The sequence below is a fragment of the Pseudophryne corroboree genome, chromosome 12, assembly GCF_028390025.1.
Source record: "Pseudophryne corroboree isolate aPseCor3 chromosome 12, aPseCor3.hap2, whole genome shotgun sequence".
Lineage (NCBI taxonomy): Eukaryota > Metazoa > Chordata > Amphibia > Anura > Myobatrachidae > Pseudophryne > Pseudophryne corroboree.
Window position 1 is genome coordinate 11,902,500 of NC_086455.1, and position 25,772 is coordinate 11,928,271.

At 45.3% G+C, this 25,772-nt stretch overlaps 1 protein-coding gene across 4 annotated transcripts in view; it reads left to right on the top strand.

Annotated features, from left to right (window-relative positions):
• SEMA6C (semaphorin 6C) overlaps positions 1-25,772 on the top strand; it is a 169,862-nt gene that overhangs the window by 111,095 nt on the left and 32,995 nt on the right. For all 4 annotated transcript variants that reach the window (XM_063946990.1, XM_063946987.1, XM_063946989.1 and 1 more), the window contains 8 exons: positions 9,248-9,436; positions 10,607-10,718; positions 11,386-11,443; positions 11,535-11,591; positions 17,407-17,505; positions 18,469-18,559; positions 23,825-23,947; positions 25,358-25,446. In XM_063946990.1, coding sequence (XP_063803060.1) covers positions 9,328-9,436; positions 10,607-10,718; positions 11,386-11,443; positions 11,535-11,591; positions 17,407-17,505; positions 18,469-18,559; positions 23,825-23,947; positions 25,358-25,446 — 738 coding nt within the window. In that variant the 5' untranslated portion in view covers positions 9,248-9,327. The remainder of the gene's footprint in view (positions 1-9,247; positions 9,437-10,606; positions 10,719-11,385; positions 11,444-11,534; positions 11,592-17,406; positions 17,506-18,468; positions 18,560-23,824; positions 23,948-25,357; positions 25,447-25,772) is intronic.

Here is a 25,772-nt window from a genome sequence, read left to right on the forward strand (position 1 = left end):
GTGTAGAACAACGGAAGTGGTACAGCGCATTGTCACATATCCTGGTCTGTAGAACACGAGAAGCGGCACTGTGTAATGTCACATAACCCATTATGTACAGCAAGGGAAGTGATACTGTGTATTGTCACATTACTTAGTATGTAGAGGAAAAGTTTAACTGTGTCTTGACACACCTCAGTGTGTAGAGCAAGGGAAGTAGCACTGTGCACTGTCAGCTCTGTTTGTAGATCAAGGAAAGTGTCACTGTGCATTATCAAATAACACATTATGTAGAATATGGGAAGTTGTACTGTGCAATATCAAATCCCATTATGTAGAGAAAGGTAAGTGACACTGTCATGTAGAAAAAGATTGTATAGGGTTACTGGGATATGTGTGCACTGTGCGTGAAGGGGATATTTCCAGCCTGGAGGGGGCGCTGTAGCAATACACACTTGGCCTGTTTGATAGCTGCAACCCCATAATAACAAACTTTGCTCCCCCAAAATCTTCCATCTCCTTCATCTCATTCATTTACAACTATGATCATTTTTGTTATAAGTTCTATGAGATTAAAGAAAGGGAGATGAATGCCTGAGCGACGATTTATTCTATACTAATTGTGTCATTTGTATGATATTCTTCTATCACTCGCTTAATATTCTTCTGTATTTTTTGGGTGGGGACTGTACTCTGATATTTTTAGCTTTTCCATGGGCGTCCGGGAGCTATTAATGGGCTGACGATGTTGATTTACAGAAATGAAGCCTGGCATTTTCTGCGTGCCATGGCAGAACAGGGAAGTGCCCGTCTTGTACACAGAGCTGGCACGTTACCCACTCTCATTCCTCTTCGGCCCTCCTCCATTAGTATTCCTAGTAGCGGGCAAATAGAATGAAGCAGAAACAGAGATTGTATTGGACATAAAGGGTTGTCTACGCTGCACGCGGTACCCAGACGTTGCACGTGCGCTCCTGCATGGTCCGTACGTCCCTGCCTAGTGCATATTCTGGTTTTGGAGGCAACACAGGGGTTAACGAGTCTGCAGATGGAAAGCTGATGCCCCCCACTGACAGCTGGCTATGTTCTATGGTCGCGCAGCAGACTGCCAGTCTCTACACCAGCGTGGTGCCTGCTTGCTGCGCAGGGGGTCACACCTGGGGGCTTAAACGTCTCAGATGGGCATGAAAGCAGAAGCACATCTACAGCAGAAGCCTCTCTTAGCACAGGGAGAGAGATATAAGGAAGCATTAGGAGCGCGGGCAGGGGGAGAAAGGAGGGGAGGATTAGCATTCTATTTTTATCAAGGGTTTGTTTTTACAAGTCAATGGGCTCTGCATTCAGTGCGGTGCAGTATACAAGGGGATTATACCGATCTATAAGTTTATGCATTAAGGGCATAGCAAGTTCTTTTTAAGTGATGACCAGAAAGGCCGAGCCAGGCGGCCCAGTCCCACGTGATGCAGCCGCCAGTGTCGCTCGGCACCGGAGGTGTATTTATAGGCTTTCCGTGCAAACCTCATAAGTAAAAATTAAATTGTCTCGCAATGACCTTCCATCAAATATTCCATTAATGAAAGAGGAATTACGCCGGATAATGAGATTCCAGTTGTTTTGTTTTCGCAGCCTGTCAGCAGCATGTTCGCAGAGCGCCAGGAGACGGCTTATTATTTTAACCAGCTAAGAGAAAGTGGGCGAAGACGTCCTGTACCATCCGCGCAATTCTCAGCGGCGTCATTAGTGTTAAGTGTGCGTGCACCGCAGCTAGCAGCCCCTCTTTCTGTCTGTAATGAGGTTTTAGATTTAAACTCTTCTTAATGCTGGAGAAGAGGAGTGCTTCATCAGGACTGTGCATAGGGAAGAACTCCGCTAGAGAGACACGCTGAAAACTAGCACTGGCCGGGGGGACTTAAATAGATTGCAAAAAAAGAACTTTCATTTTTGAAAACCAGCATTTCTTTAAGAACGTCTGTCAGATTTGGGTTATATTAGTCTGTGGAACCTTAATTTCCTTGAAATATTCCATCTGGTTTTTGTCCTTCCGTTTCATAAGGGGGTCAAATTAAGCGCAAGGTGTTGGGAGACGCAAAAACGACCATCGCCACGTTGTGTAATTGTGTTGCAGATCTCAAGATTGTCATCCATGCTAATTTAATGGATAATCCAAAATCGATTTGGCCACCATGTCTCTAACCTGACAGGAGATTATTTCCCCTCGCGGCGGTGGCCTGACCAATTAGAGGGAGAGAGACATATAAGGACCATCAATACAGAGTCTGCCTGAGGGGCTAATTAACCGCTATGCAATTGTCTTAGGCAAGAAAACCCAATAAAAGAAAATCTAACTGCCCTATAAATTGAAAATGAGTGGGATTATCATTCGAGGAGACGTTACATATCCTGAGCTCTGACGTCGGGTACTGCGCTGCCACCATCTGAAGTAAATTGCGGATATAATTAGCAAACTTGTCTTGTTTTTATCCATACTAAGTGGAGATAGAGATGTGGAGGAGGCAGGGAGCATAAGAAGAGAACCAGGATTCATGAGGCAGTGGGAAAATGGCTGATGGGAACAAAAGGCTCGCCACAAACAGAAAGAAGAATCTACAGCAATTATCCATAGCGGCACTATTCACTGTAGCGTTGTACATCGATAATATATCATTATCTATTCTGCCTCAGCGACTAACTCATAGTGAATTTATAGGCTGCCTTGTCATGAGTATTGTGTCGGGTGACAAAATGGCCGCCTCTATCACTACAACATTTCAAGTTGACAGAAAGGTCTTTGACATAATGTGAGGAAATGACGAAACCTCTCATTTATTTCTGAGGCGGGGGTGGATTGATCGCCCACATAAACACAGATTAACCCCCCCCCCCCGTCACTTATTGCTGTATGGCCTAGGCTCCTTTTAGATGCTTAAAACACAGAAAGATAAGTTGGGCATAAGATGAAACGTGTGTAGGAATCAGGACGACCTGTGCAGACCAGGGGCGTGAGAACTTGAAGCGGTCCCGTCTGTACGGCAGCCGAACCAATCGCTTCGCTGGCCCCTTGCACCCGACCTCGGGGAGATGAACTGTGGGAACAGTCGCCTTCAGAGTTTTGGACGTTCCCAGAGTCCCAATAAACAAGCTTGGGAAAGAAATGTAAAGATGGAGTACACGTAGAAATGCCAAGACCACTTGGCTGTATCCCAAGCTACAGTACATAACGCCTTAAGCATGTTGACAAGAAGCCACATTCTGAAAGTTTTGCTGACAAATATTTTGACACAACGACTTAAGAGGCTGGGGTCGTGTAACAAATATAAATGTATACAGCACTCAAAGTCATTACGACGGTAAAACGGCATAGCTCATTAACCCTTCGCAATTCAATGCAAAATAAACCTATCACCCAGAATATATATTGTGGCATATGTTAGTATATGGGTAGCAGTCAGCATTGTAACAAGGTACTAGAAGACAGCACTGAGTCTGACTATTACTACGGACAACTCTCATTGTGTATTGATAGGTTGCTTTACGGTATAATACAGATCGGTTCAGCCTACAAAATGGCTGACAGCAAGGCAAAATGGCTGATTACATAGCAACATTGCTCTACCCTGTGTGGCTGCCACACTTACGGGTTTTGTGCCATAGGTTTTTGCCATAGGAAACCAGTAACTGTTTTAAATGCCTTTTTGTGTTTTATTTTTATGTAATTCAGACTGTTGATGTAATTGGATTATATAATTAGTGGGAAAATATGACAACAATTAGTGAGCTGTACTTGGCACTGCACCGGATATAAGGATTGGCATCAACAGACTGAGACAACCGCTAATCACATGGGCATATGAGTAACTTGCGTCAATAAAATATAACCCTTTATAACTACGGTTAATGAGTAATAACCGATTCAGTCGCCAGTGGACGCCCAAATTGAGTTTGTGGTTTGGGAATTTACACTTTCGCTCATCACATTTTACATATTTTTCTTTTTAAACCCTACTGAGCAGTGAGGTGTATTCTAAGTCCAGCAAGTGAAGCCTGGCCTGAACGTGGCTGTGGCCGAACACAACTTGCTTCAAGTTTGTTCAGTTTTTGTCCCTTGTAAATCCATCAAAACAATTAATCTGAGAAAAGGTGGTAAATTTTATTAATCGTCTTGTGTTTCGTTCAGGTATCCCTAAAAAATAACACAGCATGAAATAGTCACACTATATTGCTGTACAGTCTTGGCCATGCCACCTCTGCAGCAAAGGATTCTGGGTATTGACAGTACGTCTTCTCTATGGCGATAGTGTTCTAATAACATGTGTATGAGAGTGCCCCCATTGCACCCAGTATACATATATAGCTATAGATATATACACAGAGAGATATGGATATAAATAGATAGATAGATAGATAGATAGATAGATAGATAGATAGATAGATAGATAGATAGATAGATAGTTTATGTTTATTTTTTTTAGATGATTCCAGCTTGATCATATTCCTATTTCGGCAGCTCCAGCTGATTATCAACTTTGCTCGCAGCCAACTCTAATACATTGTTTGATTGCATCAGTGTTCATTTGCATGTCATTACCCAGAGTCCCCCTCACCAGTGTTTTATACAGTGACAGGCTATCATTTGGCCGCCGATCTCAGGAGCTGCCGGGAACTTGCATTTGCAAGTGGTTCTTTGTCACAGTGTTGCTCTGTCTTCACTCCCTCTCTCTGTGTCGCTTGAGCGCCAAAGAGTATAAAATGTCTGTGACAAGCAGCGCAGGAAAGAGAATTATATGCGACACGCACCCAGAGACACCATGCTCAGGTAATGAAATCCTATGAGCCAGCCAGGCAGAAAATGCCGTGGCTTTGTAACGTAATGGAGAGTTTATTCGAGCGAGACGCTCTGCAGGACTTTCCCCGTCAACTCGATTGCGTGTGGAGACTAGGAAGTGTGTGTTGGGTGTCGGAATCCACACGGGCCCGCCTTCTGCCCCTGGGTGGCACACACACACGGCCCCTAAACATCCTGCCACTTCCTGTCATGTCCGCTGTCACGTCAACCCCGGCTAGCGGGGACCAGCTGACGTGTAAGCCCTTCACTGTCAGAGAACGTGTCGACACACCATGGAGGGCTTTAGTCGTAAAGCGTATCTCACGCCGGTCGTCCCAGGTCCCAGTTCCAGTATAGACCCAGAATATCCTGATCCTTGAAAAGCAAACCACATTTTACTGCCTTCATTAATTAATGGAATCAATTTCTAAGTTGATTTGGACGGGAAAAGATGTATAAGCTGGTAAATGCATTAAATAATCGTAGTGAAGGCAGACTAAGAGCGGCGAATCCTTCCACGAGCGGTGTAACACCCCGGACCAGCACAAGCGTTTTCCCCTAACGTGTGCCTCATGCCACTAATGTGACATTGACACAGTGTAACCGGACCCCACACGGCAGCTGCCGTGTGTTTATTTATGTGCATTAGCCATCCGAGTCACGCCGACACACAGGGGGCTTCCGCCGTAGCGCACACACCAATATCACACCGTGCTTTACTTACACAGGCCGGCCACAAATCTAGAGACGGGTTTAGCAGCTTAGGTTTAGTGGCATCTGTGGAGAGTGACGAGTCAGTGGCCTTATTAGGTTAAAATGAAATTCACCTCAAAAAGGTCCCTGGGACAGAGCCTTAGTCAACCACAAGGTTGTAGAAATTGACAATTGTGTTTGCATGTTCTTAGTGAACGGATAGGCTGGTCAGTTTTCGCGACCGTTGATAAATAGGCCCCGGAAGAGGTTTGAACAGAGGTCAAAGAAGCCGAGACCCCTGACGGCCGCCCCCAAAAATCAAATTGGATTTCATTGAGCATTTAAACTTGATTGTTTAAACAGCATCGGCCCTCGGCGTGGGGAGTACCTTTGTTTAAATTCAATAAAACCATTGACGTTACTGCGATGGTTTATTTGTAGGAAACCGCGCACCTCCGCAGCTCCGGACAGCCAGGGCGGAAACATGACAATGCTACCAAAATAAGTTTCACATCCCCGCGTTTCCCCCACGACTTCGCTGTGCACCCCGCGACACGGAGCAGTGATCGACAGTGAGGTATTGCGTTAGCGAAACCTTTATTTATTTTATTCTCCAATTCCCCAAATTGCTATCTCTCTATTTTTTTTTTCCAAGTGAGTTTCAGCTTTTTTCATCAGCACACAGCCGGCATCTAATCTCTCAGCGGCTGGGGATAAAGAATAAGGTAATAGCGTTGGAACCGTCAATAAGGAGCGGTTATACTAACGACCGGGTGTCTAGTCTGCAATGATCTATAGGCTGCATACAAACATACGAAGAGCCGTCTAGGTCTCGCACCACGTAGAGTTCATCCAATTAATTACAGTCGCTAAATCCTCTCTCCGAGGCACGAGGCGCCACTCTCTCCCATCTCCTGCAAATTCGGGAGGGTAATTTTGCTTCAATTTGGGCCTTGGAAATGGCTTGAAATTAGTATCCCTGGGAGGGGAGGGGGCTCATCTGCCTGGCGTGCTTTTAAGGTACATTTGCCTTGCAGTTTACTTCCATCTGGTTGGAAATAATTGGGAGCTATTTTCTTCAGTCCTGCACTCACTTATTACTTGCTGCCTCTAGCATGATCCACGTGCTGGGCTGCTCACGCCGGGAAGACATTATAGGCAGGAACTGCGGCCGCACTTCTCTCTCAGCACATCCGCCAACTCCTGCCACCAATAACGCTGCCTGCGAGGGGTGTAAGTGGCCTTCGGTGTGATCACCGACAACCAAAACCAAAAAATGACACTTACACTGCGAGATCTGCTGATGTACATGCAGCAGTTTTCAGGCGATCATTTCAATCATTACTACTCAATCAGAGCCCACCGACTGACAGCGACTTATCATATCGTGTCTGGCGGCTCATATAGCTCTGTACTATGTATTTGTTGTGTGCTGTACAAGTAGATATATTGTCATTGCAAGATCTGACGCCAGTCGCCAACCTGCTTACAGTGTATAATACTCTGCTGCAGATTATCACATTACTCACCCCTCTAGACATCTGCAGAACATCGCTCTGCCATATCGGGATGCAGTCAGTATACCGGCTGTCGAGATCCTGGCGTACAGGAGACCGACGCTGGAATCCCGACAGCCGGCATTTTACCGACAGACCGAATCCCGACACCCGCCCGGTATTCCCACTTGGTTGGTGGGTCCACGCCACTAACAGAGTGAGAATAGAACCTGTGTGGAGCGCGGCGAGCCGCAAGGGGACTCGCTGCCCGGATTCCAGCAGACGGGATGCCGCTGTTGGTATAGTGACAGCGACGATGCTTTCACACCTGCCGAGTAGCCCCCTTCCTACGCAGCCTAGCTGCGAAGGCAGGCGGCTACCTGCCATGTTTGTGTGATGTCACGCGGCCACTGCAGCCCGCCCCACAAACGGTCCGGACACGCCTGAATTGTCCGGACTGCACCCCCCCCCCCCTCAACGCCGATGCCAACACGCCCCCTTCTGCCCTGCGACCGCCTGAGGCGATCGCACAAGTGAGATGCCGTCGCATCTCACTGTGTGAACAAGTGCAGTGCAGCTGCCCCGCGTGCACCAGTATTCAGACTGCGAACGCTGCCGCTGCAGCATTCCAGTCCGCACTAGGCCCTTTGTTAGGCTCTGCAGAACCCTTCTGGCGCCATATAAATAAATAAACCATAATAATAAATAATAATAATAATAGTGGAAATTAAACAGATTACAAAAAAAAAACTTTGCTGTAGTATCTTTAGCTGTTATCAAAACAGTCTATGACCTTCTTTTTGCACCATTGAACTAGGATGTAGGGTTTCATTTTGCAGGGATATGGCAGCGTGCACTGAGCAACCACTGCGGTTTCATTGAAATTCTGACAGCCGTAGAGTAGAAACAGCACACATTGGGGGTCATTCCGAGTTGATCGTAGCTGTGCTAAATTTAGCACAGCTACGATCAGGCACTCAGACATGCGGGGGGACACCCAGCACAGGGCAGAAATGCAAAAGCATCGCACAGCGGCGATGCTTTTGCATCTCAGGAGTTACTCCCGCCCAGCAACCGCCTCTGGCTCAGAGGCGATCGCTAGGCAACGACGGCTGGCATGCGCCGGTGCAGTTCCAACCTGATCGCTGCGCTGCGATAAACTGCAGAGAGCGATCGGGTTGGAATGACCCCCATTATTCTTTACTATAACATCACAAATTCCTGAAGTTTCACTCTCACTTTTTTTTTACAATATGTGAACACAGTTGCTGCATATAATTTATTATAGGAACCTTCCCCCCCCCCCCCCCTCCACATTCCCTTGTATGTTCTCCGCTACAGACCCACTGAAACACCGTCAAAAAAAATAAATGCATGCGTAATTAAGTGTTATAGCGATTTACAAATACTGGGGCCGGTTCTCTTAGGCCTGGGAATGAAATAATGCAGGTTGTCAGACTGGACGATGGATGCCTACTGTACAATACTGAATGATGCACCAGAGAGCCGGCCAGTCAAGTGGGCTAGGAAAACAGGGGAGGCGGAGGGGTATCAGATGATATGCTCTGGCTGTGGCAGTAATAAATACACTTTACATGTAGCAGGTCTGCTAGACATTATACATCAGATCGGATCAACATTCCTATTAATCAAGCTTTGCGTTTCCCAGCAATCGGGTTCAAGAGGTCCATCGCATTAGAGGTCTATGGAGACAAAATTATGCTGTGTGAAATTAAAACAGACACAAGGTTTTCATTTGGAGATAAATGATACTGTGATATATGAATTCTGCCAGGACTAAGATAGCTGAGGGCTTGTTCTAGATGGTATCTTGGGCTGAAAACACAAACCAGCAGTATAGAGCTAGGTAAACTACAACTCTCATCCTTATAGTCACCACATACAATTAACACTGCAGGCCGGAGGCAGATATAGGGGTTTTATAAAGGGGAAGAATTAGGGGAAAATAATTGCTATAGTGCATTCACCATATACTGTATGCATGGCATACTTCAATTATACACACAATATATAAACGCACAATACACATAAATCTTGTCCAGCGTGTAAATGTCCTGCCCTAAAATAGAGCCTAAGCCACAGTGCCTAATAAAAGGGAAGAGCTCTACATCTCCACCTGCTGGACAAAGTTGGTAAAGCAATAGCTTTGACTTCCATCAGTTATCATCAGCCGCTCCTCATGTTTTATGCCTCAACCGTACTTGTTCTTAATTGTGGGTTTGTGTTGTCATTGCAGAGCCTCCAGGATCAGAATGAACGTCCCCTAAAGCCTGTGTCCCAGCCTCTGGTTTCTGTTACCCTGTGAAGGAGACGAGAATGTCCCACGTGCACTTTGCTGTGGTTCTTCTCCTGGTCAGATGTCTACTCTCCGTCGCACTAGTGTTCCCAAAAGATCTGAGCCCTCTTAGAAGTGTTGATGCAGCAAGTAAGTACCTCAGATCTCGTCTCGGTTTCCATTTCGTCATAGACCCTTTTTTATCTGGCTTCAACTTCTAGATCAGAACCTCTCTTCGCCATGAGAATACTTGTTTTTAATAGCAGACAAAGAGAATTCCTGTTGTAGACCAGATAACTGAGATGCGGCCTATGGCCTAATGGTTTATGTATTATTACATCAGTTAGTTGGGGTTTTCTTTTTGTATGTTGTACAATTGTTTTTTTCATACTTCAATCCAACCGGCAGTTACAGTATCAAGTAACGTCCAGATTAAGTAATGTAATTTAGGGTACCACCCATGTTTTCTCCTGAAAGCTGACCGTATTTGACCATTTAATTGGGTCCGTCGCCTATACTCAGTGATGCAGACATTTTGTTTGTTCAACCAAAGGACAGCCTCTCAATTCACTGGGAACTTGCCTTACTGCCTAGGAAAGAGGTTCTCAAATGTGGTCCTCAAGGCATCCCAACGGTCCAGGTTTTAGATATATACATGGCTCAGCACAGACGTTTAAATCAAAATTTACTGAGGTACTAATTAAGTCACCTGTGGCCAAGCATGGATAAACTTAAAACTTGGACCTTGGGGTACCTTGAGGACTGCGTTTGAGTACCTCTGGCCTAGGTGCAAGTGCGCAGGGCAGTGCAAGGCCACAATTCATGGCTTATTGCAGTGAAATGGGTAATCACAGCACCTTTCACAAGAGGAGCCAGCAGGGCCCAGGAGTACGGCCTAGTCTCCTGGGAGTCGGGAATAACTCCTTGCAATATGGGAGTCTCCTAGACTTTCCAGAGCAGTAGACAAGTAAGCTGCAATCTCACGCAAAATGGCTGCCTGCACTATGTGTAGCTGATGGACCTTGGGTAACATTTTCTGTAAGCCACATTTCTTGAAGGTCCGACTCCTAACATTAGATCTGTGGTCCCTTTAAAATGATGAACAAGCTCTTAGATCCTTTTTTTTTTTTTTTTAAACATTTCTTTCTTTATTGAAGCATTTCTTTAGAGAAAGTAACAATAAGCATAAAATCCTTTTAAAAGGCTCCTTGACGTAATTAGCCCATCTGGCTCTGGAAAATGTATATTGCAACCACATCGGGTCGCAACGCCCCTGCAGGAACCATTTATCTGCTGACCACCTTTGCTTCTCTCCTGTAGGCACTAAATCCTATCCATGGTTCCGGGGACTGACCGACGACGACTCCGCACACCTTGGTCTGGACTTCCAAAAGATGATCCGGCTCAACCAAACTTTGTTTGTTGCTGCAAGGTGAGTGCTGGAATGACAGCCAGGGGAATAGTCATTGGTGGGTTTGTGAGATTTCTAGGTCACGGTGCACAATTCCCTTATAAAAAAATGAAAATTACATTAAGAATCAGTAAGGTTTATTTTTCGCAGAGTATCTTTCCTATTTAATTACTTTGGAAAAGTGGAATTTGTCAAGACAAATCAAACCTGTAGCTCTGCCAATCACTGATAGCCTTTACCGCTATAATGTAAAGTCATGTGATTTACAATGGCCGTATCCACATCTCCGTGTACACGGTGGCTTATATGCAGTCATTTATTTTACTGACACATGAGATTCATTCTCAGCCAACTATAGCACCGGATGATTTATCATTTGTCGTTGCGGAGGAAAACGTGTATAATTACAATGCAGATTTCCTCACCTGGTTCCGCCTGAGGAGATAATAATGGATATGCCGTGGAAAGGCTTTAAATAAACTGTAATCTTCATGTGCATGCCTCAAATAGATCTTTTTACAGGAAAAAAAAGAAATTAAGTTATAGGAAGAAGAATAGGACAACTTTGACTTGGTTGAGATTGTGAGGGAGCACAAAATAGCGGCTGCTGCCTGTGATGCTGTAGCGACATTGCAGATGCTGACCCCCCTGCAGACACTTGCTTACAGAGACCCCCTTTGTGTTTCAGAGACCACGTATATGCCATTGATCTGAGGAGAGCCAAAGACATGATTTCACCGGACAGGGTAAGGTCACGTCACTGCCCATGTAGTGGCCTGGAGTGGTTGATGTGGTCTGACCCTGGCCTGGACCTACAACTTGATCTCTTTCTTTCAGTATATAACATGGAAGACTCAAGATATGGACAACTGCGCTATGAGGGGCAAGCAGGAGGTGGGTGCTTTATTCTGACTTGCTGTCATATAATGATTAACTCCGCCCGCTAGAATAATGCCTATTCGTTCAGAACCAAGCCCGAGAGCATATCTGTGACCCACTGGATACAGGTTGGTCTAGCCCAGTGTTTCACAAACTGGGTCCTCATGGCCCACCCACAGTCCAAGTCCTAAGGATATCCATACATTGAGCACATGTGGCTTAATTATTACCACAGTCAGTTTGGTTACCCACATGTGCTAAAGCAGGGCTATCCCTAATGTCTGGATTGTTAGTGGCCCGCGAGGCCTGGGTTTTTGAAAACAGTGATCCAGCCCTATGAATGTCCTAATGGTTTGGTCAACTACAGGTTGGTCTAACCCTGTACTATCATTCTAATGAACCCACTGGCTACGCAGGTTGGTCTAGCGGTGTAAACGTTCTAATTATCCATTGGCTGCAGGTTGGTCTAGCGCTATGAATGGTCTAATGGTAATGCTGGAAAGGTCTGATTGGCTGCAGATTGGTCTAGCTCTGTTAAAATTCAAATGATCCATTTAGCTATTGGTTGATCTAGCCCTGCAAACGTTCTAATGTTCTAATTGGGTAAAGGTCCGTCTTGCCCTGTAGACTATCTAATGTTCTTATTGGGTAAAGGTTGTCCTAGTCCTATGAATGTCCCTTACAGGTTGATTTATCTCCCTTCACTTCACCCTGTGTTCACCCTGTGCCTCTGCCCCCCCCCCCCTTTCCCCATTACCCACCTATGTGTGGCTCTGACCCCCAAATCACCTGGTCTGTGGCACAGCAGAAACCATTAAATGCATTGATTATTTTGTTTGCTAAATATCCAATTAACTTGATATCGAGATGATTCATAGCCTATGTTGCTTAGAGGATCTCAAAGAACGTTTCAGTTAAAGCTCAACCAAAATCGGTTCAGCAGTTCTCGAGTTTATCGATAACATACATATAAACGAACAATTATATATATATATATATATATATATATATATATATATATACACACACACATACACACACATGTCAGTATACCGTATAAAAGTACACAGATAGAGGTCAGCGTGCACAGCAAATGCCCATATGAGGGAACATTATGACGCTAGAAGTATGCGATCCGGGGACTGTCAGCAATCTAGCTCCTTAGTCTTAGTAATGAATGTGAGACATTTCGTCCCCAGACAACAGAAGGCTGAATTAGGGATGTATCACACACAATAGGTTGTGATGAACATTTTTTTTTTTACGAGCTTACAGAGATGAGCCGAAGTGATCCCAGACACAATCGCTGCCTCCCTCCCAGCTCAAGGCCTTTTGTTACTGTTCGCTAAATGAAAATTTCCTAAATTAAAAAGCTTCCGACTGCTGGCCCAGGAAAAACAAAATTAACTCCAGCACTAATTAGAATTCGCCTTTAATTAAGAAGAGCATGCTGCTGGAATTGAGCAACAGCTGACCCAGCTCCCTTTCCACTCAGCGGCTTCTGTGATGGTGCACGACGGAGGGCCGCTCTTGCTGAGCTAAGCACCGACGTCTGCTCGCCTCCCTTCATCAATGTCTCACACTCCAGTGCCTTCCACACCGGCACACCGCTCTCTACCCCGCCCGCCTTGATTAGATTTCTGATCTGAAGTGAAGTGGCTCACCTGCAGCCCGCCCAGCAGGTCTCAGGAGCGGAAGAGGTCAATGAGGAGCACCATAGGAGGGTCAAAAATGTGACATCTGCTCCCTTGCTTACTAAGAACTATAGCTGAGTCCACTGTAGTGGGTGAAGGTTAGATCTTTGGACATGTTCAGCTGAAGGTCTTAAGAGGTCAATTTGGAGTGGACAATCGTGAACTGAAGATCTTGGTGTGCTAATTTTCTGGAGTTCTACCAAAAAGAGGAGCAGGGGTAAATGTAAACCCACTACTGTTCTATACTAAACACATAGCAGTCCTAACTTTGGGATGTGGCCAGACCATCCCCTTATTGTTGGTTCAAACCTAATCCTACTGTATTATGGTCTCCAACCTTCTATGCAGCACCATTCGCACAAGCACAACTGCCCTCTGTGACTACATGGAGTCTTAAGTGTTGTTAATGATCGGTGTTGCCTTATTGGCAGCCCTCGTCATAACTTTGAACAGTGGGAGGTTGCAAAATTGAGACGGAGCCATGGCTGCAGCAATCTGAGCGGGAGTGGCCAAGCCCCTGTGGACACTTAAATCACTTCAAAAGTCCTGATCACGGGGCCGCAGTAGGCTCCCATGAAATCAGGACTGTCTCTGTAAAATCAGGGCGGTGGTTGGTTTGCCTTGATTTATTTCAAGTGAAGCATTCACCAGCACATACACACAGTCAGCCATATTTGTCACCAGCACATACACACAGTCAGCCATATTTGTTGCAGGAACCATTATACACGAGTATGCAACTTAATAGTTTACTAGGAAAAAGTGTCATCACTGAAACACTTTGTGCCTCATGCCTCAGTCATGTCTCTACAAATAGGTGTGAATATTGGCTTAGCCAGTAAAATGGCTCTAACAGTTATGGGGAAGTGAAGTCATAGGTGCCTATGTGCTGCACCCTGCAACGTGGTAGGCTACTGGGGGCATGTCCGGTGGCAATGTGGGCGGTCTGGGGGCGTGACCGGTGGGGAAAGTGAGCAGTCCGGGCGTGTGGCATCATGATTGCATAATCGTTGCCCCGCCTACGCTAGCTGAGAAAACAGGCACTGTACAGTAAGGGGTGGAGTTACAATGACGCAATTCAGCACAAATCGCGTCATCGTATCCCCCTTGGACCACCCACTTGTTCTCTGCTGTGGGCAGCTGAGGGGGAGCGCAGGGGGCTGCCAGCAAAAGCGGGAGACTTGCCCACATTTCCGGAGGGGCCACCTGATTTTCGTGAGCCTCCCGGCCATTCCGGGAGGGTAAGCAAGTATGAGTGAAGTGTACACTTTATTTTCGGTAGTCTTTTGCTTGCACCTGCAAAGGGGCGTGTCCTCATGGGAAAGGGGCATGGCCTTGCAAAACGCCACTGTTTTCATCAGTCCGTGGGCATGGTGTATATTACATTGTGCATGCCTCCTAACATGACCCATTCCAGGAGGGACAAAATGCTCTGCTCCTGGACTTTCCTCTTAATATATGATTAGCGTCACCTGTGTCAAACTATTTAATTGATAAAACAAAATAGGAGGAATCCCTGGATCACTTATAGGTCTCTCCCCCTCCTATCTCTTCTCTGTTCAGGAAGCTCCATCTGTAGATGCTGCTACACAAGAGGGAGAGTTAGTGATATCAGTGTGCTCTGACCGGGAGGGGGCCCGGGGTACGGTTTCCCTTGCCCCCCACCCCTCCTTTAATCTGGCTATGTATGAAGGGAAAGTCTAATATTATTCAGTCCATGGTCTACACCTACACTACATGATAGTTTCTCACACAGTTACCCACATAAAATAATGGCCAGACTGCAATGCTAAACTGTGTCTGCGGCCTTCAAAACAGGAATTCTGAAGTAAACTTTTACTTTTATTCAAACTAAGAGCCGTCTTGTAATAATTTTATGAGCTGTGTAGTATATTTTAATGTCTCCACATGAAAGGCTTTGTGAGGATACATACAGCGCAATAGGTGATACACCCCAACCGCTGCGCACCAGACCCCTTTCAGGTGGCTTTTTCCACAACAAGAAAGTGCGCTTATTCCTCTCAACTCCGCAGGGCAGCACTTTTCAGAGAACCGTATATCATTACAGAGTTAAAAGTACAGGGACACGGCTAAGTGGACAGCAGCCGAGCTGTGACACTTTGGACACGGATAAAATGTGAATTCAGTGCTGGAGTTCTGAGGAAATTTTAGCACCTACGGAGGAGGTGGAATTGGGGGGAGATGGTGTTGCAGGTGGGGAGGATTCATACAAAAGAAACAGGACAGAGATGACCTTGTAATGGCAGACGCGCATTAAATGGAGAGTCTGTTTGACCGCTCAGACTCTGCATGAATTGGGTTTATTACAGGAGAACCGCAGACTAGTCACTAAAATACTCTTCAGCTCATACAACGGCATGCCGATTTCATCTTCTGACTTTATATTTCTTATTCAGTTATTGAGGAGTCAGTAAAATCACAACGAATACAGGATAAAGTGTTACCTGACACCTGCACACAGTAGTGGCAGCCATTTTGTGGACTTAACCAACATTAAAAGAGTACTTAGGTCTTTGGACCCTTCCTCCTCATCCCCTGCAGCCATAAGGCCCCTTAAGGAAAAAAAGAGCCCTTTTTCCAAAGCTAGGGGTCATCTTCACATCCCTAAACCCAGGAGTCTAATAGCTCTTTAACGGGCAAATGTCTACATGCCCACCTCAGACATTTTCTCATTGAGCTTGGCCAAAAACTGAGAAATGTGTCAGTCTTCTTAGATCTCATCCGTGCAAGATATGTAAGTAATACAGGGTTAAAATCCCACACCTAGGAAAGGTATGTAAATATGCGCTTTTCAACACATTTTATCTGCAATTAACGATGTCAGGATTTGATTGGCTCACATTGATTGCAAGAGCTTTCCATTATGTTACCTATTGGATTGCTTGAAGTAGATGGGATTTATCGATTAATTTTTTTCGTCTCAAGGTGCTCAACAGGGATAAATCAAAATTATCGGTGGCAGGCCGGTGTCATATAAATACTGCTAGTGCCTGACAAAAGGCTTCTTTGTGAAAAATTGGCGGTGGTTCCAACAAAGCAGACATTAAAATATAGCCCTGCAGCAATAGACTTGGCATGGTATAGGGCCATAAGTGACATCACTGTGGTACAAAATGGCTGCCTAGACCCAAAGCAATGTCGCTGCCATCTAGCAAGAGGATGGATGTCATTTTCTGTGACTGGACCCACAAAATGTCTGCCTCCACAGTGGGGCCATCTAGCAAAAAGATGGATGTCATTTTCTGTGACTGGACCCACAAAATGTCTGCCTCCACAGTGGGTAAACGATAGTTAAAGCTTTATTGAAAAACTCAGCCTGTATCAATCCATGAGGGAAAATATTACTGTTCCACAGACATTTTATCATTTATATGATTTTGTGTTCTGGTGCAGAAGCTTTTAGGACTTCAAAAAATTGAGGCTAGAAGACGTACACATCTTATTATTTGCAGAAAATGGCATCTGTGAGGTATTCACCGCTATCGCACCCTCCAATGTAATATTTATCAAAGGCAGTACGTGCCAATCTGAGTCCCACCGCCTTATGTCAAAACAGGAGGAATGTTTTTTTACAGGAGTACTGTTTTGTTTTCTTCATGATGCAAAAATAAGGATTCTGGTCTGAAATGCGAGCACAATGCCGGATAATTGCGATTTGGCCTTGCTGTTCCGTTTTTTGTTTGTACTTTGGCAATGTTCTGTCACATCTCCTCATTGATATGATCTGGACATAGAGTCTCGGTTGCTGAAAACCAACGTGCATTAAGATAAAAGGAATGTTTTCCTTCATTCTTCACAGACCTGGGCTCCTTGTATCTTTCATGCATTACCATTCAGAATTTACCTTCGCTGATAAATTATACCAAGAAATAAACCCAGTGCAGCGTTTGTACTAGAACATTTTAGTCCCTTTATGCAAAATATTATTAGGGGTAAAATATGTTCTCATAAAAGTGAGGTGGTTTATGCAGCAGATATTACTACAGATATGGCAATGGGTAGTGACCAACTCGAGGATGATTTTTGTTGATATTTGCATTTTTATGGTAAAAACCGCAACAAATGGGGATAAATAAAATACTGTGTCCTGACACACGTTGTCTACTCTCTCGCAGGAGTGCTATAACTACATCAAGGTTCTGGTACCCAAAAACGACCAGACGTTTATTGCTTGCGGCACCAATTCATTCAACCCGATGTGCCGAAACTACAAGGTAAGGTGCCTCTCATTCTCTCCAACATCAAACGTGGGTGGTCATATCATGACAGGTTGTACATACTGTAGATTGAGGTCTTCTGTAGGTGGTCATTGCTTATAACTTCTTAAAATGTTGAGAGGTATGGTATGGTATAAACGCCTATCACTTTTACATACATCAGGAGATTGATAAGTAGTGCTCAGGAAATAGGCTACTCTTTCTGATTTCTAAATACATGTCCACAAAGCGTCAACGGAGGCTAATATTATACAGGTTGAGTATCCCTTATCCAAAATGCTTGGGACCAGAGGAATTTTGGATATCGGATTTTTCTGTATTTTGGAATAATTGCATACCATAACGAGATATTATGGTGATGGGACCTAAATCTAAGCACAGAATGCATTTATGTTTCATATACACCTTATACACACAGCCTGAAGGTCATTTTAGCCAATGTTTTTTATAACTTTGTGCATTAAACAAAGTGTGTGTACATTCACAGAATTCATTTATGTTTCATATACACCTTATACACACAGTCTGAAGTTCATTTAATACAATATTTTTAATAACTTTGAGTATTAAACAAAGTTTGTGTACACTGAGCCATCAAAAAACAAAGGTTTCACTATCTCAGTCTCACTCAAAAAAGTCCGTATTTCGGAATATTCCGTATTTCGGAATATTTGGATATGGGATACTCAACCTGTAACATGATATTATAATAGTTATGCCCAATAGCTGAGGTAATTTTTTCCTTAATATAAAGCTCAGCCATTTGTCATTTCATTCTGAACACTGGGGGGCGCTGTTTCATTGTAATCCACGGATGTTTGGCTGGATAAGCAATATGGCAGCACCCGTAGCTAAAGCAGTATGACTCCAGCGTTTACTGAACATCACAGACATAAGAAAAAAAAGAGGAAACAAGCTTATTTATAAGTCCGCCATATTATCCGTCATTTGCTGTTTTAGATCAAAACCCTGGAGCAGGAAGGGGAGGAGTTTAACGGCCAGGCGCGCTGCCCCTTTGACGCCAAGCAAGCCAGTGTCGCTCTCTTTGCAGGTAAGAAACCATTGCTACACATGTCTCTTTGACCTCTAAACTGAAACACGTCCCACAGAACATGTTTGTTCGCGTGTTCTTTTTTTTATTTTGATTAACTTGTCGAGAGACAGGGGTTGAAGTCCGCATGCACACGCGAATCACGTTTCAGTTTCTGGGCTGCGTATACGCCAAGAGCACAAAGACGTTTTAAAGTAATAAGGACGCAGCGTGAATTAATGGGGATTAGTCCTAAGGAGGACGGTAATCCTCTGTAATCCGTCACTGCGCAGTGCCTGGTTAGTACAGACAGCGGAACTTATTTTATTATTTTTATGCAGTGATTCATGAGCCAAAATACCTGGATTTAAATCCATCATCAGGTAGAAGGCTGCTATCATCCACAAGTCCGTAAGGACGCCGGGAAGTGTTCCTATTGTGCTCAAGGACACCAGACGTACTTTCCATTGTACTTGCCGTTTATGAAGCGATGACATGGCGTCCAACCACTCGTCATCTCCCTTCGGGAGTCTGTGATCTAGAAGCATTTCAGGCGCCGAATAAACATTTTTTTGCTTCAGGTTTACAGGATATTGTCGTAGACTGGCCGCCATTGCGGGAAACTATAGTACGCCACGCAATTGTGTGCTGAATATTCTCTCCTACTGGACTATGTGATACTACAGCATTATAATGGGGTTATTGCTTCCAAATGTTTTTGCTAGAGATGAGCCAAACTTTGTCGGAGTTCTTCCTAAATTACATTTTTGGTTCACCACCCTGAGGCACGTGGAATGGCCCAATTTTATTGGTCATTTCTGCACTTCACGTGTTAATCCGTTCGGCTGTGCAATGTTCTAGGGGTATAGTAAGGTGGACATCAGCGCAGAACAAACTGATAGCACTCCAGGCCGGATTCCGCTGCAGAAACGTGTGAAATTCTGCTCCCAAGTGTGGAATGAGGGGAATATAACAACCCCTGCTCTTGTACATATATGTAGGGGAGGGGGGGGGGGGGGGGGGGGTAGGCCCACAGGGGAGCCCTCATTTGCTAACAGTGCATAAGAGGCACATCTGTCTGCCCAGCTGGTTCTGCTTATATGGAATTTGGGAGAGAGGGCCTTCAGAGTAGTGCGTACATCTACTTACAGTAGCTTAGGCGTCAGTGGTGGCTATCTGATCGGGGTGTAATTTGCTACCAGTCCAGAAGAGGGCGGTGTTCATCTCCAGGACATATTATATATTGTATATATTGGATTTTTTTTATTTGCTAATAATTCACATGATGTCCAATAGTGAAGGTGTTTGTCGCATGTAAGCTCCTGTGACGTGTGTCTGGCGTAAACCAGCCGTATATACTACTGTTGCCTGCTGGAACTCATCTAGAGCTTGGCTATTGGAAATTACTCTCATTTAGGCGCCACCTCTCCATCAGAGCGTATAGATAAATAAGTGTCACATGGCGATTGGCCAAAAAGGTGGAACGCTGCAAATCAAAATCCTTTTAGTCGCTGTGACAGTCCGCACTCTACTACAACTAGGATTAGGAATCTATCTAGTAAAGCCCAGCGCAGGCCCCAGCAGTACAGCGGGCTGCAGGATATAAAAGCTTGTGGGTATGTATCCATGATCCTTTGCTGTCATTTCCATCACGCCCCATGGAAGGCACTAGAAATGCAGATCCGTGAGGCCTAGGAACTGTTTATCAATACTCACTGACTCGTTTCCTAATGGATGACGGACAAAGAACATGAAAAAGAAAAACTACGCTCGCTGGTTCCAGTAAACTATGGGCATTGATGATATGTCTCATAGGGATCAATAATCCCTATCTGTTGCACCTCTGCAGGGCTGCTCTGATCAAGCAGCAACCCTAACACACAGCTCATTACCACAGGTTTACATCTATAAGCCCATGTATGCCATTCTGCTACAGGACCTTGCATCACCTACATACAATGCAGGCAGCCATTTTGTTGGCTAAGCCAATTGAGGGGGACACGTACTAAGCAGTGATAACAGTGGAGAAGTGAGCCAGTGGATAAGTTACAACCAATCAGCATTGACGTAACATTTATAATTTGCATACTATAAAATTATTCAGAGCAGCTGATTGGTTGCCATGGGCAACTTCTCCACTGGCTCACTTCTCCACTTTTATCACTGCTTAGTACATGTCCCCATTAGCCCACGAATTCAGTAGGGACTACTGGCATCACTGAGGCAAGAGGCGCAAATTTCCTGATGCCTCACTGGTTTAGTGAGGTGGTGGGCGTCAAACTCATGGATATTGGTCTGCCCCACAAAATGGCTGACACGGCTGTTAGTATTTCTATAGGTTGCTATGGGTTACAGCACATGTACTCTATATCCAGCAGGGTAGGACCGCATGCTCTCTCAGAGAAGGCACGCAGAATGTGTTAAAACATTTCCCCATAAGCAGCGAGCCGCGTCAATCCCACAAGCCTGTCATTACCGTTATTATCACCAGCGATGTTGTTCCGTGCTGGTTTCATTTTCTTGATTTATTATTTACAAATTGCTAAAATGATTTATTCCAGTATGCAGATGTCCCAGCCTGCTAATGAGCTGGTATTACATTCCATTAACTGCTAATATTTTCTTTGTGCGTTCATTCGCCGAGCACGTGACCGGTGACAACAGTTCTGCTGACATCGGTGGCCGTAGGCAGACGGGAAGACATTAATGTATGAATGGAGTGAATGAAGTGTAGAGCAAACATGCCAGACGCTTCTGCCTCCCACGGGAGATCCCGGATGGGGAGGTCCAAGTGGGATAGCAGTGGGGTGTGGTGATGTTATTTGTGGCATCAGTGTTGGACTGGTGCATGTAGGGCCCACCGGGGGGATGCTGTGGTAGGGGCCCATGTTTAGGGGTGTGGCCAGTCTCTAGAGGGGGTGTGCCCAGCCACCACATTGGTTTGCCTAACCATTTTGCAAGTGTTGGTCCCCTAAAAAATATATACAGTATATACTGTAGTGCATGCAAGATAATGTACTAGATTAGTAACAGCACAGTTTGGAACCTGATCGCTAGAGGAGGAGGGCCCCCCAGGCAGTAGGGCCTAGCGGTGGTTTCCCCTGTACCCCTGTGGGCCAGTCCAACCCTGTGTGGCATTCGGGGGGGGGGGGGGGGGGGAATGTTGATACATGTGTCTCTGGGCGGGAAATGGGAGGTCGGTCTATACCTCCCCTGGTAGTCCGGTATAATTCCCAGGAATTTGCAGAAGGGTCTCTGAAAGCCCTGTATTTACAGAGACATTTTATTTGGGGAGTAAATGTACTAAAAAAAAACCTGTGAAAATGGAAAAGCAGAGGTGTTGCTCTTAAAAACCAATCAGATTCTAGCTCACATCTGTCTAGCACAGTTTAGTAAATGAGAGCTGGAATCTGACTGGTTGATTTGGCCAACACTTCCTTTCTTCCATTTTATAGAGTTTCGGAAATCTATTAGTTCTGCCTGGAACCCTCACAGTAAAGTAAATGAGGTGTCATGGGAAAGCGGTATGTCTTGTTTTCACTGCATTGTTCAGTCTGGAAACAGGAATTCTACATATAAACACAGCAGCCAGCAATGAATGTGCCCAATAAACAGGCCAGACTGGTCCTAATGGTTACATAGCAACACTGTAATAAAGTTAATAAAAAAGACAGCGGGGGATCACAGCCATTGTCCCGTAATCATCATTATTATGTATGATAATAAAAGGCGCGAGGTATCTGTAGTATATTCTGGCAGCCATTCTCTGGGCAGAAGTACAGCTCATGTGAAGAGGTCCTATCCGTTCACTAAGAACCAGTCACTTCTCTGAGAATCAGGGGGTCTATTTATTAATATATTATACAGCGATGGGGTTGGTTTTCACCAGTCACCATTTATTATTATTAATATCTCCATGAGGCAGCTGCTGCTGATGCATTGGCGATACTGCTCAAGAAAGATAAGGGTTAGCTAGTTCTGTGGAGGTACCGGCATGCGTGACTAGGCTGGCCGTCTCGCTAATGATCAGCGGAACCGAAAATCGGACTTGGAATTTCAATTGTGCTCATTTATTAAAAAATAATTATAATTATATTAATAATAAAAATAAAATTTAAATTTTTTTTTTTAAATAGTTGTATAAATTTTAAAAAAAACTTGATAATTGGACAAAATACTTTATTCTAAGACCTGTTTTCATTCATTTTTATCCTATTAAATGGACGGCCCAATTCTTTGATGTTGGGATTAACATTAAAGTATTTAGGGGTTATTCAAAGACGGACGCAGATCTTGCTGTCCGTAAGCAAAATCTGCGTCCATCTCCTCACATTCTGGAGCCCGCCCAGCATGTGAGAAGATGGCTGCCAAACGTGTGTGGCGCCACCTCATGATGCGTCCAGACGCATCTAATTAAAGGTTGACCCCTGCCAGCGCAGCCTGGGTGGGCCGTCAGACGGTCCGCCACTATTTTTTTTATCGGAGTGGCTGCGCGTGACGTCATGCAGCCGCCTCGTAAAATGCTCCTGGCATGCCCCTGTTCGGCCCAACACGCCCGCAAAATGCCATATCGCATTCGCCGCCCCTTCCAACTCCTGCCGCCGTCAATCGTGTTGATGATGCATCATTTGGTGATGTGCAGCAATATGAATGACCGCGCAGGCGCGATGCCGACTCTGAAATATGCTCTTTACCATTGCTCAGCATAGGGCGGGGCTTATTATGATACAAAATAAAAGCATTTCATTATTTCACACTTGTCACAATAATCCTTACCCCAAAGAGTGATGTAAATAACATTCCTTCCTCCGGCGGACGAGTGTTATACACTGCTGACTATCCGGGTCACTAGGTCCCACTTCTGGCAATAATCTGCATATGTCAGGGAGGTAAGTGAGATAATAGGCGAGAGAAGCGCCTGGCGGCGAGCAATGATGATATTAGACACGGTGCAGATTTATAGGTCGATACATGCAGTTTCTGCAAGGCGGAGAAAAATCAACTTAAGCCCCTGATTAAAGGCGCATCAACTAGACGAGATCCATTATAACAGCAAACAAGTGCGGCACGCGGCGGCAGCGAACGGCGCAGCAATAATGGGATGTACGGATATTCCGGATAAATTCACATTTGTAGAGACAGCAGTTGTTGTGCTCAGTGAGACTGTAACTAATTGTCTCAGTAATACAACAGCCGGAAGCAGCGAGCGTCTAGTGTTTGGATTACATGCTTAGCTGTGTGGCCCCCTCACCTCCCCCCTCTCTCTCTCCCTCTCACTCTCTGTAGATGGAAATCTGTATTCTGCAACTGTGGCCGATTTCCAGGCAAGTGACGCCGTCATATACCGCAGCCTAGGGGAAAAGAGCCCAGTCCTCCGCACCGTCAAGTACGACTCCAAGTGGCTGAGAGGTGAGGCTGCCGGGCAAAGGCTGAGGCTGGCAGATTATGCTGGGATTTGTTGTTCCCCAACAGCCGAGAAACACAGAAATGCCTACATGTCTTATTATATTAGGATATTGCACCTATAACAAAAACATATATATATATATATCAGTGCTATGCCCAAGCTAGTGCTCTCTGTTATCAGTTACTTCAGACTAAGGCTCTCTACAGAATTCTATCCTCCATGATCACAGCTTTAGGCCAAATATCTGCAAAGACTGCTGAATGGAACAGTAAGCTTTAGTGTCTCAGAGTGGCTTCTGTCATAGATAATCCATCTGCTCCAGCAAGTCTGCGCTTTATGATAATGTGGCCACTGGGGGGCAGTGTTACGATGCCTGTATACCAAGCTTATGGGCCCACTTATTATTAACTGCATTTGCAATGCAATCTAGGGCCCTCATTCCGAGTTGATCGCTAACTGCCGTTGTTCGCAGAGTAGTGATCAATCTAAAAAACGGCAAAACTGGGCATGCGTATACACCGCAATGCGCACGTGCGACGTACGGGTACAATGAACATTGTGGTTTTGCATAGCTTCTAGCGACGCTTTCAGTCGCACTGGCAGACGCAAGAAGATTGACAAGAAGTGGGAGTATATGGGTGTCAACTGACCGTTTTCTGGGAGTGTTTGGAAAAACGCAGGTGTGGCCGGGCGTTTGCAGGGCGGGTATCTGACATCATCATTCGTCGCAGCAATCATCGCACAGGATAAGTAACTACAGGGCTGTTCTAGTTCTGCACAAAATGTGTTTTCAGCCGCTCTGCTGCACAGGCGTTCACACTCCTGCAAAGCGAAAATACACTCCCCAATGGGCGGCGACTATGCGTTTGCACGGCTGCTAAAAACTGCTAGCGAGCGATCAACTCGGAATGAGGGCCTAGGTGCTATAGTAGGGCCCAGAATCGCATTGCAGAATGGGTCCCGTCCCTGTGATGTGCTTCGAGTGCTGCCAGGTCCCGCTGACCACACATGCACGGCGGCTATTTCCGGGGAGGGTTTTAGGGAAACTCTCTGCCAACTGCGATGTGTAGCGCATAGGCTACAGCGGGCTACCGCCATATTCAGATGGCTGCAACTGCTGGGGCCAATCTTCAGAATGCAGAGATATCTGCTGCGATCTCTCTGCGATACATTCAGGGGATGCTTAATATTTGCAGTTAACCCCCAAAAAAGGGTGTTTTTAGGGATTAAGCCGCAAATATAAAATTGTCCCCATATATCCTCTTACTAGGAGCAATCAGCATGTGATCACCACACTACAGCTCTGTTAGACGGATTTAAGAACTGAAGAAATAAATGAAGAATGAAATAAAACATTGTATGTAGATACATATTACATGGAATTGCAATACTTGTGCGTCTTCCCCTTGCAGAGCCCCACTTTATACATGCGGTGGAATATGGAAACTACGCCTATTTCTTTTTCCGGGAGATCTCCATGGAATACACCACCCTGGGAAAGGTAGGTAGATCTATTACGGGCTGGGGGGGGGGGGGGGGACGACACACGGTGAGCTACGTCACTTCGCCACCCTTACTCCGCCAGTCTGTTATCTCTCCCCAACCTCCGTTCTGGCCCCTTAACAGTATTACAAGCCAATTACCATTCCCCATCTGCGCTGCCAGTCCTGGACGATGCTGATAATAGGAAGCTCCGCCGTACGATACAGCTTATCCCGTCATCTCCCGGCCACCAAAGGCAAGCTCTGCTATCTGCACTCAGCCCGTTAACAGGGAAATGAGCGAGTGTGGCTGTTTTCAATCTGATAGTCCTTCATCATTATCTGC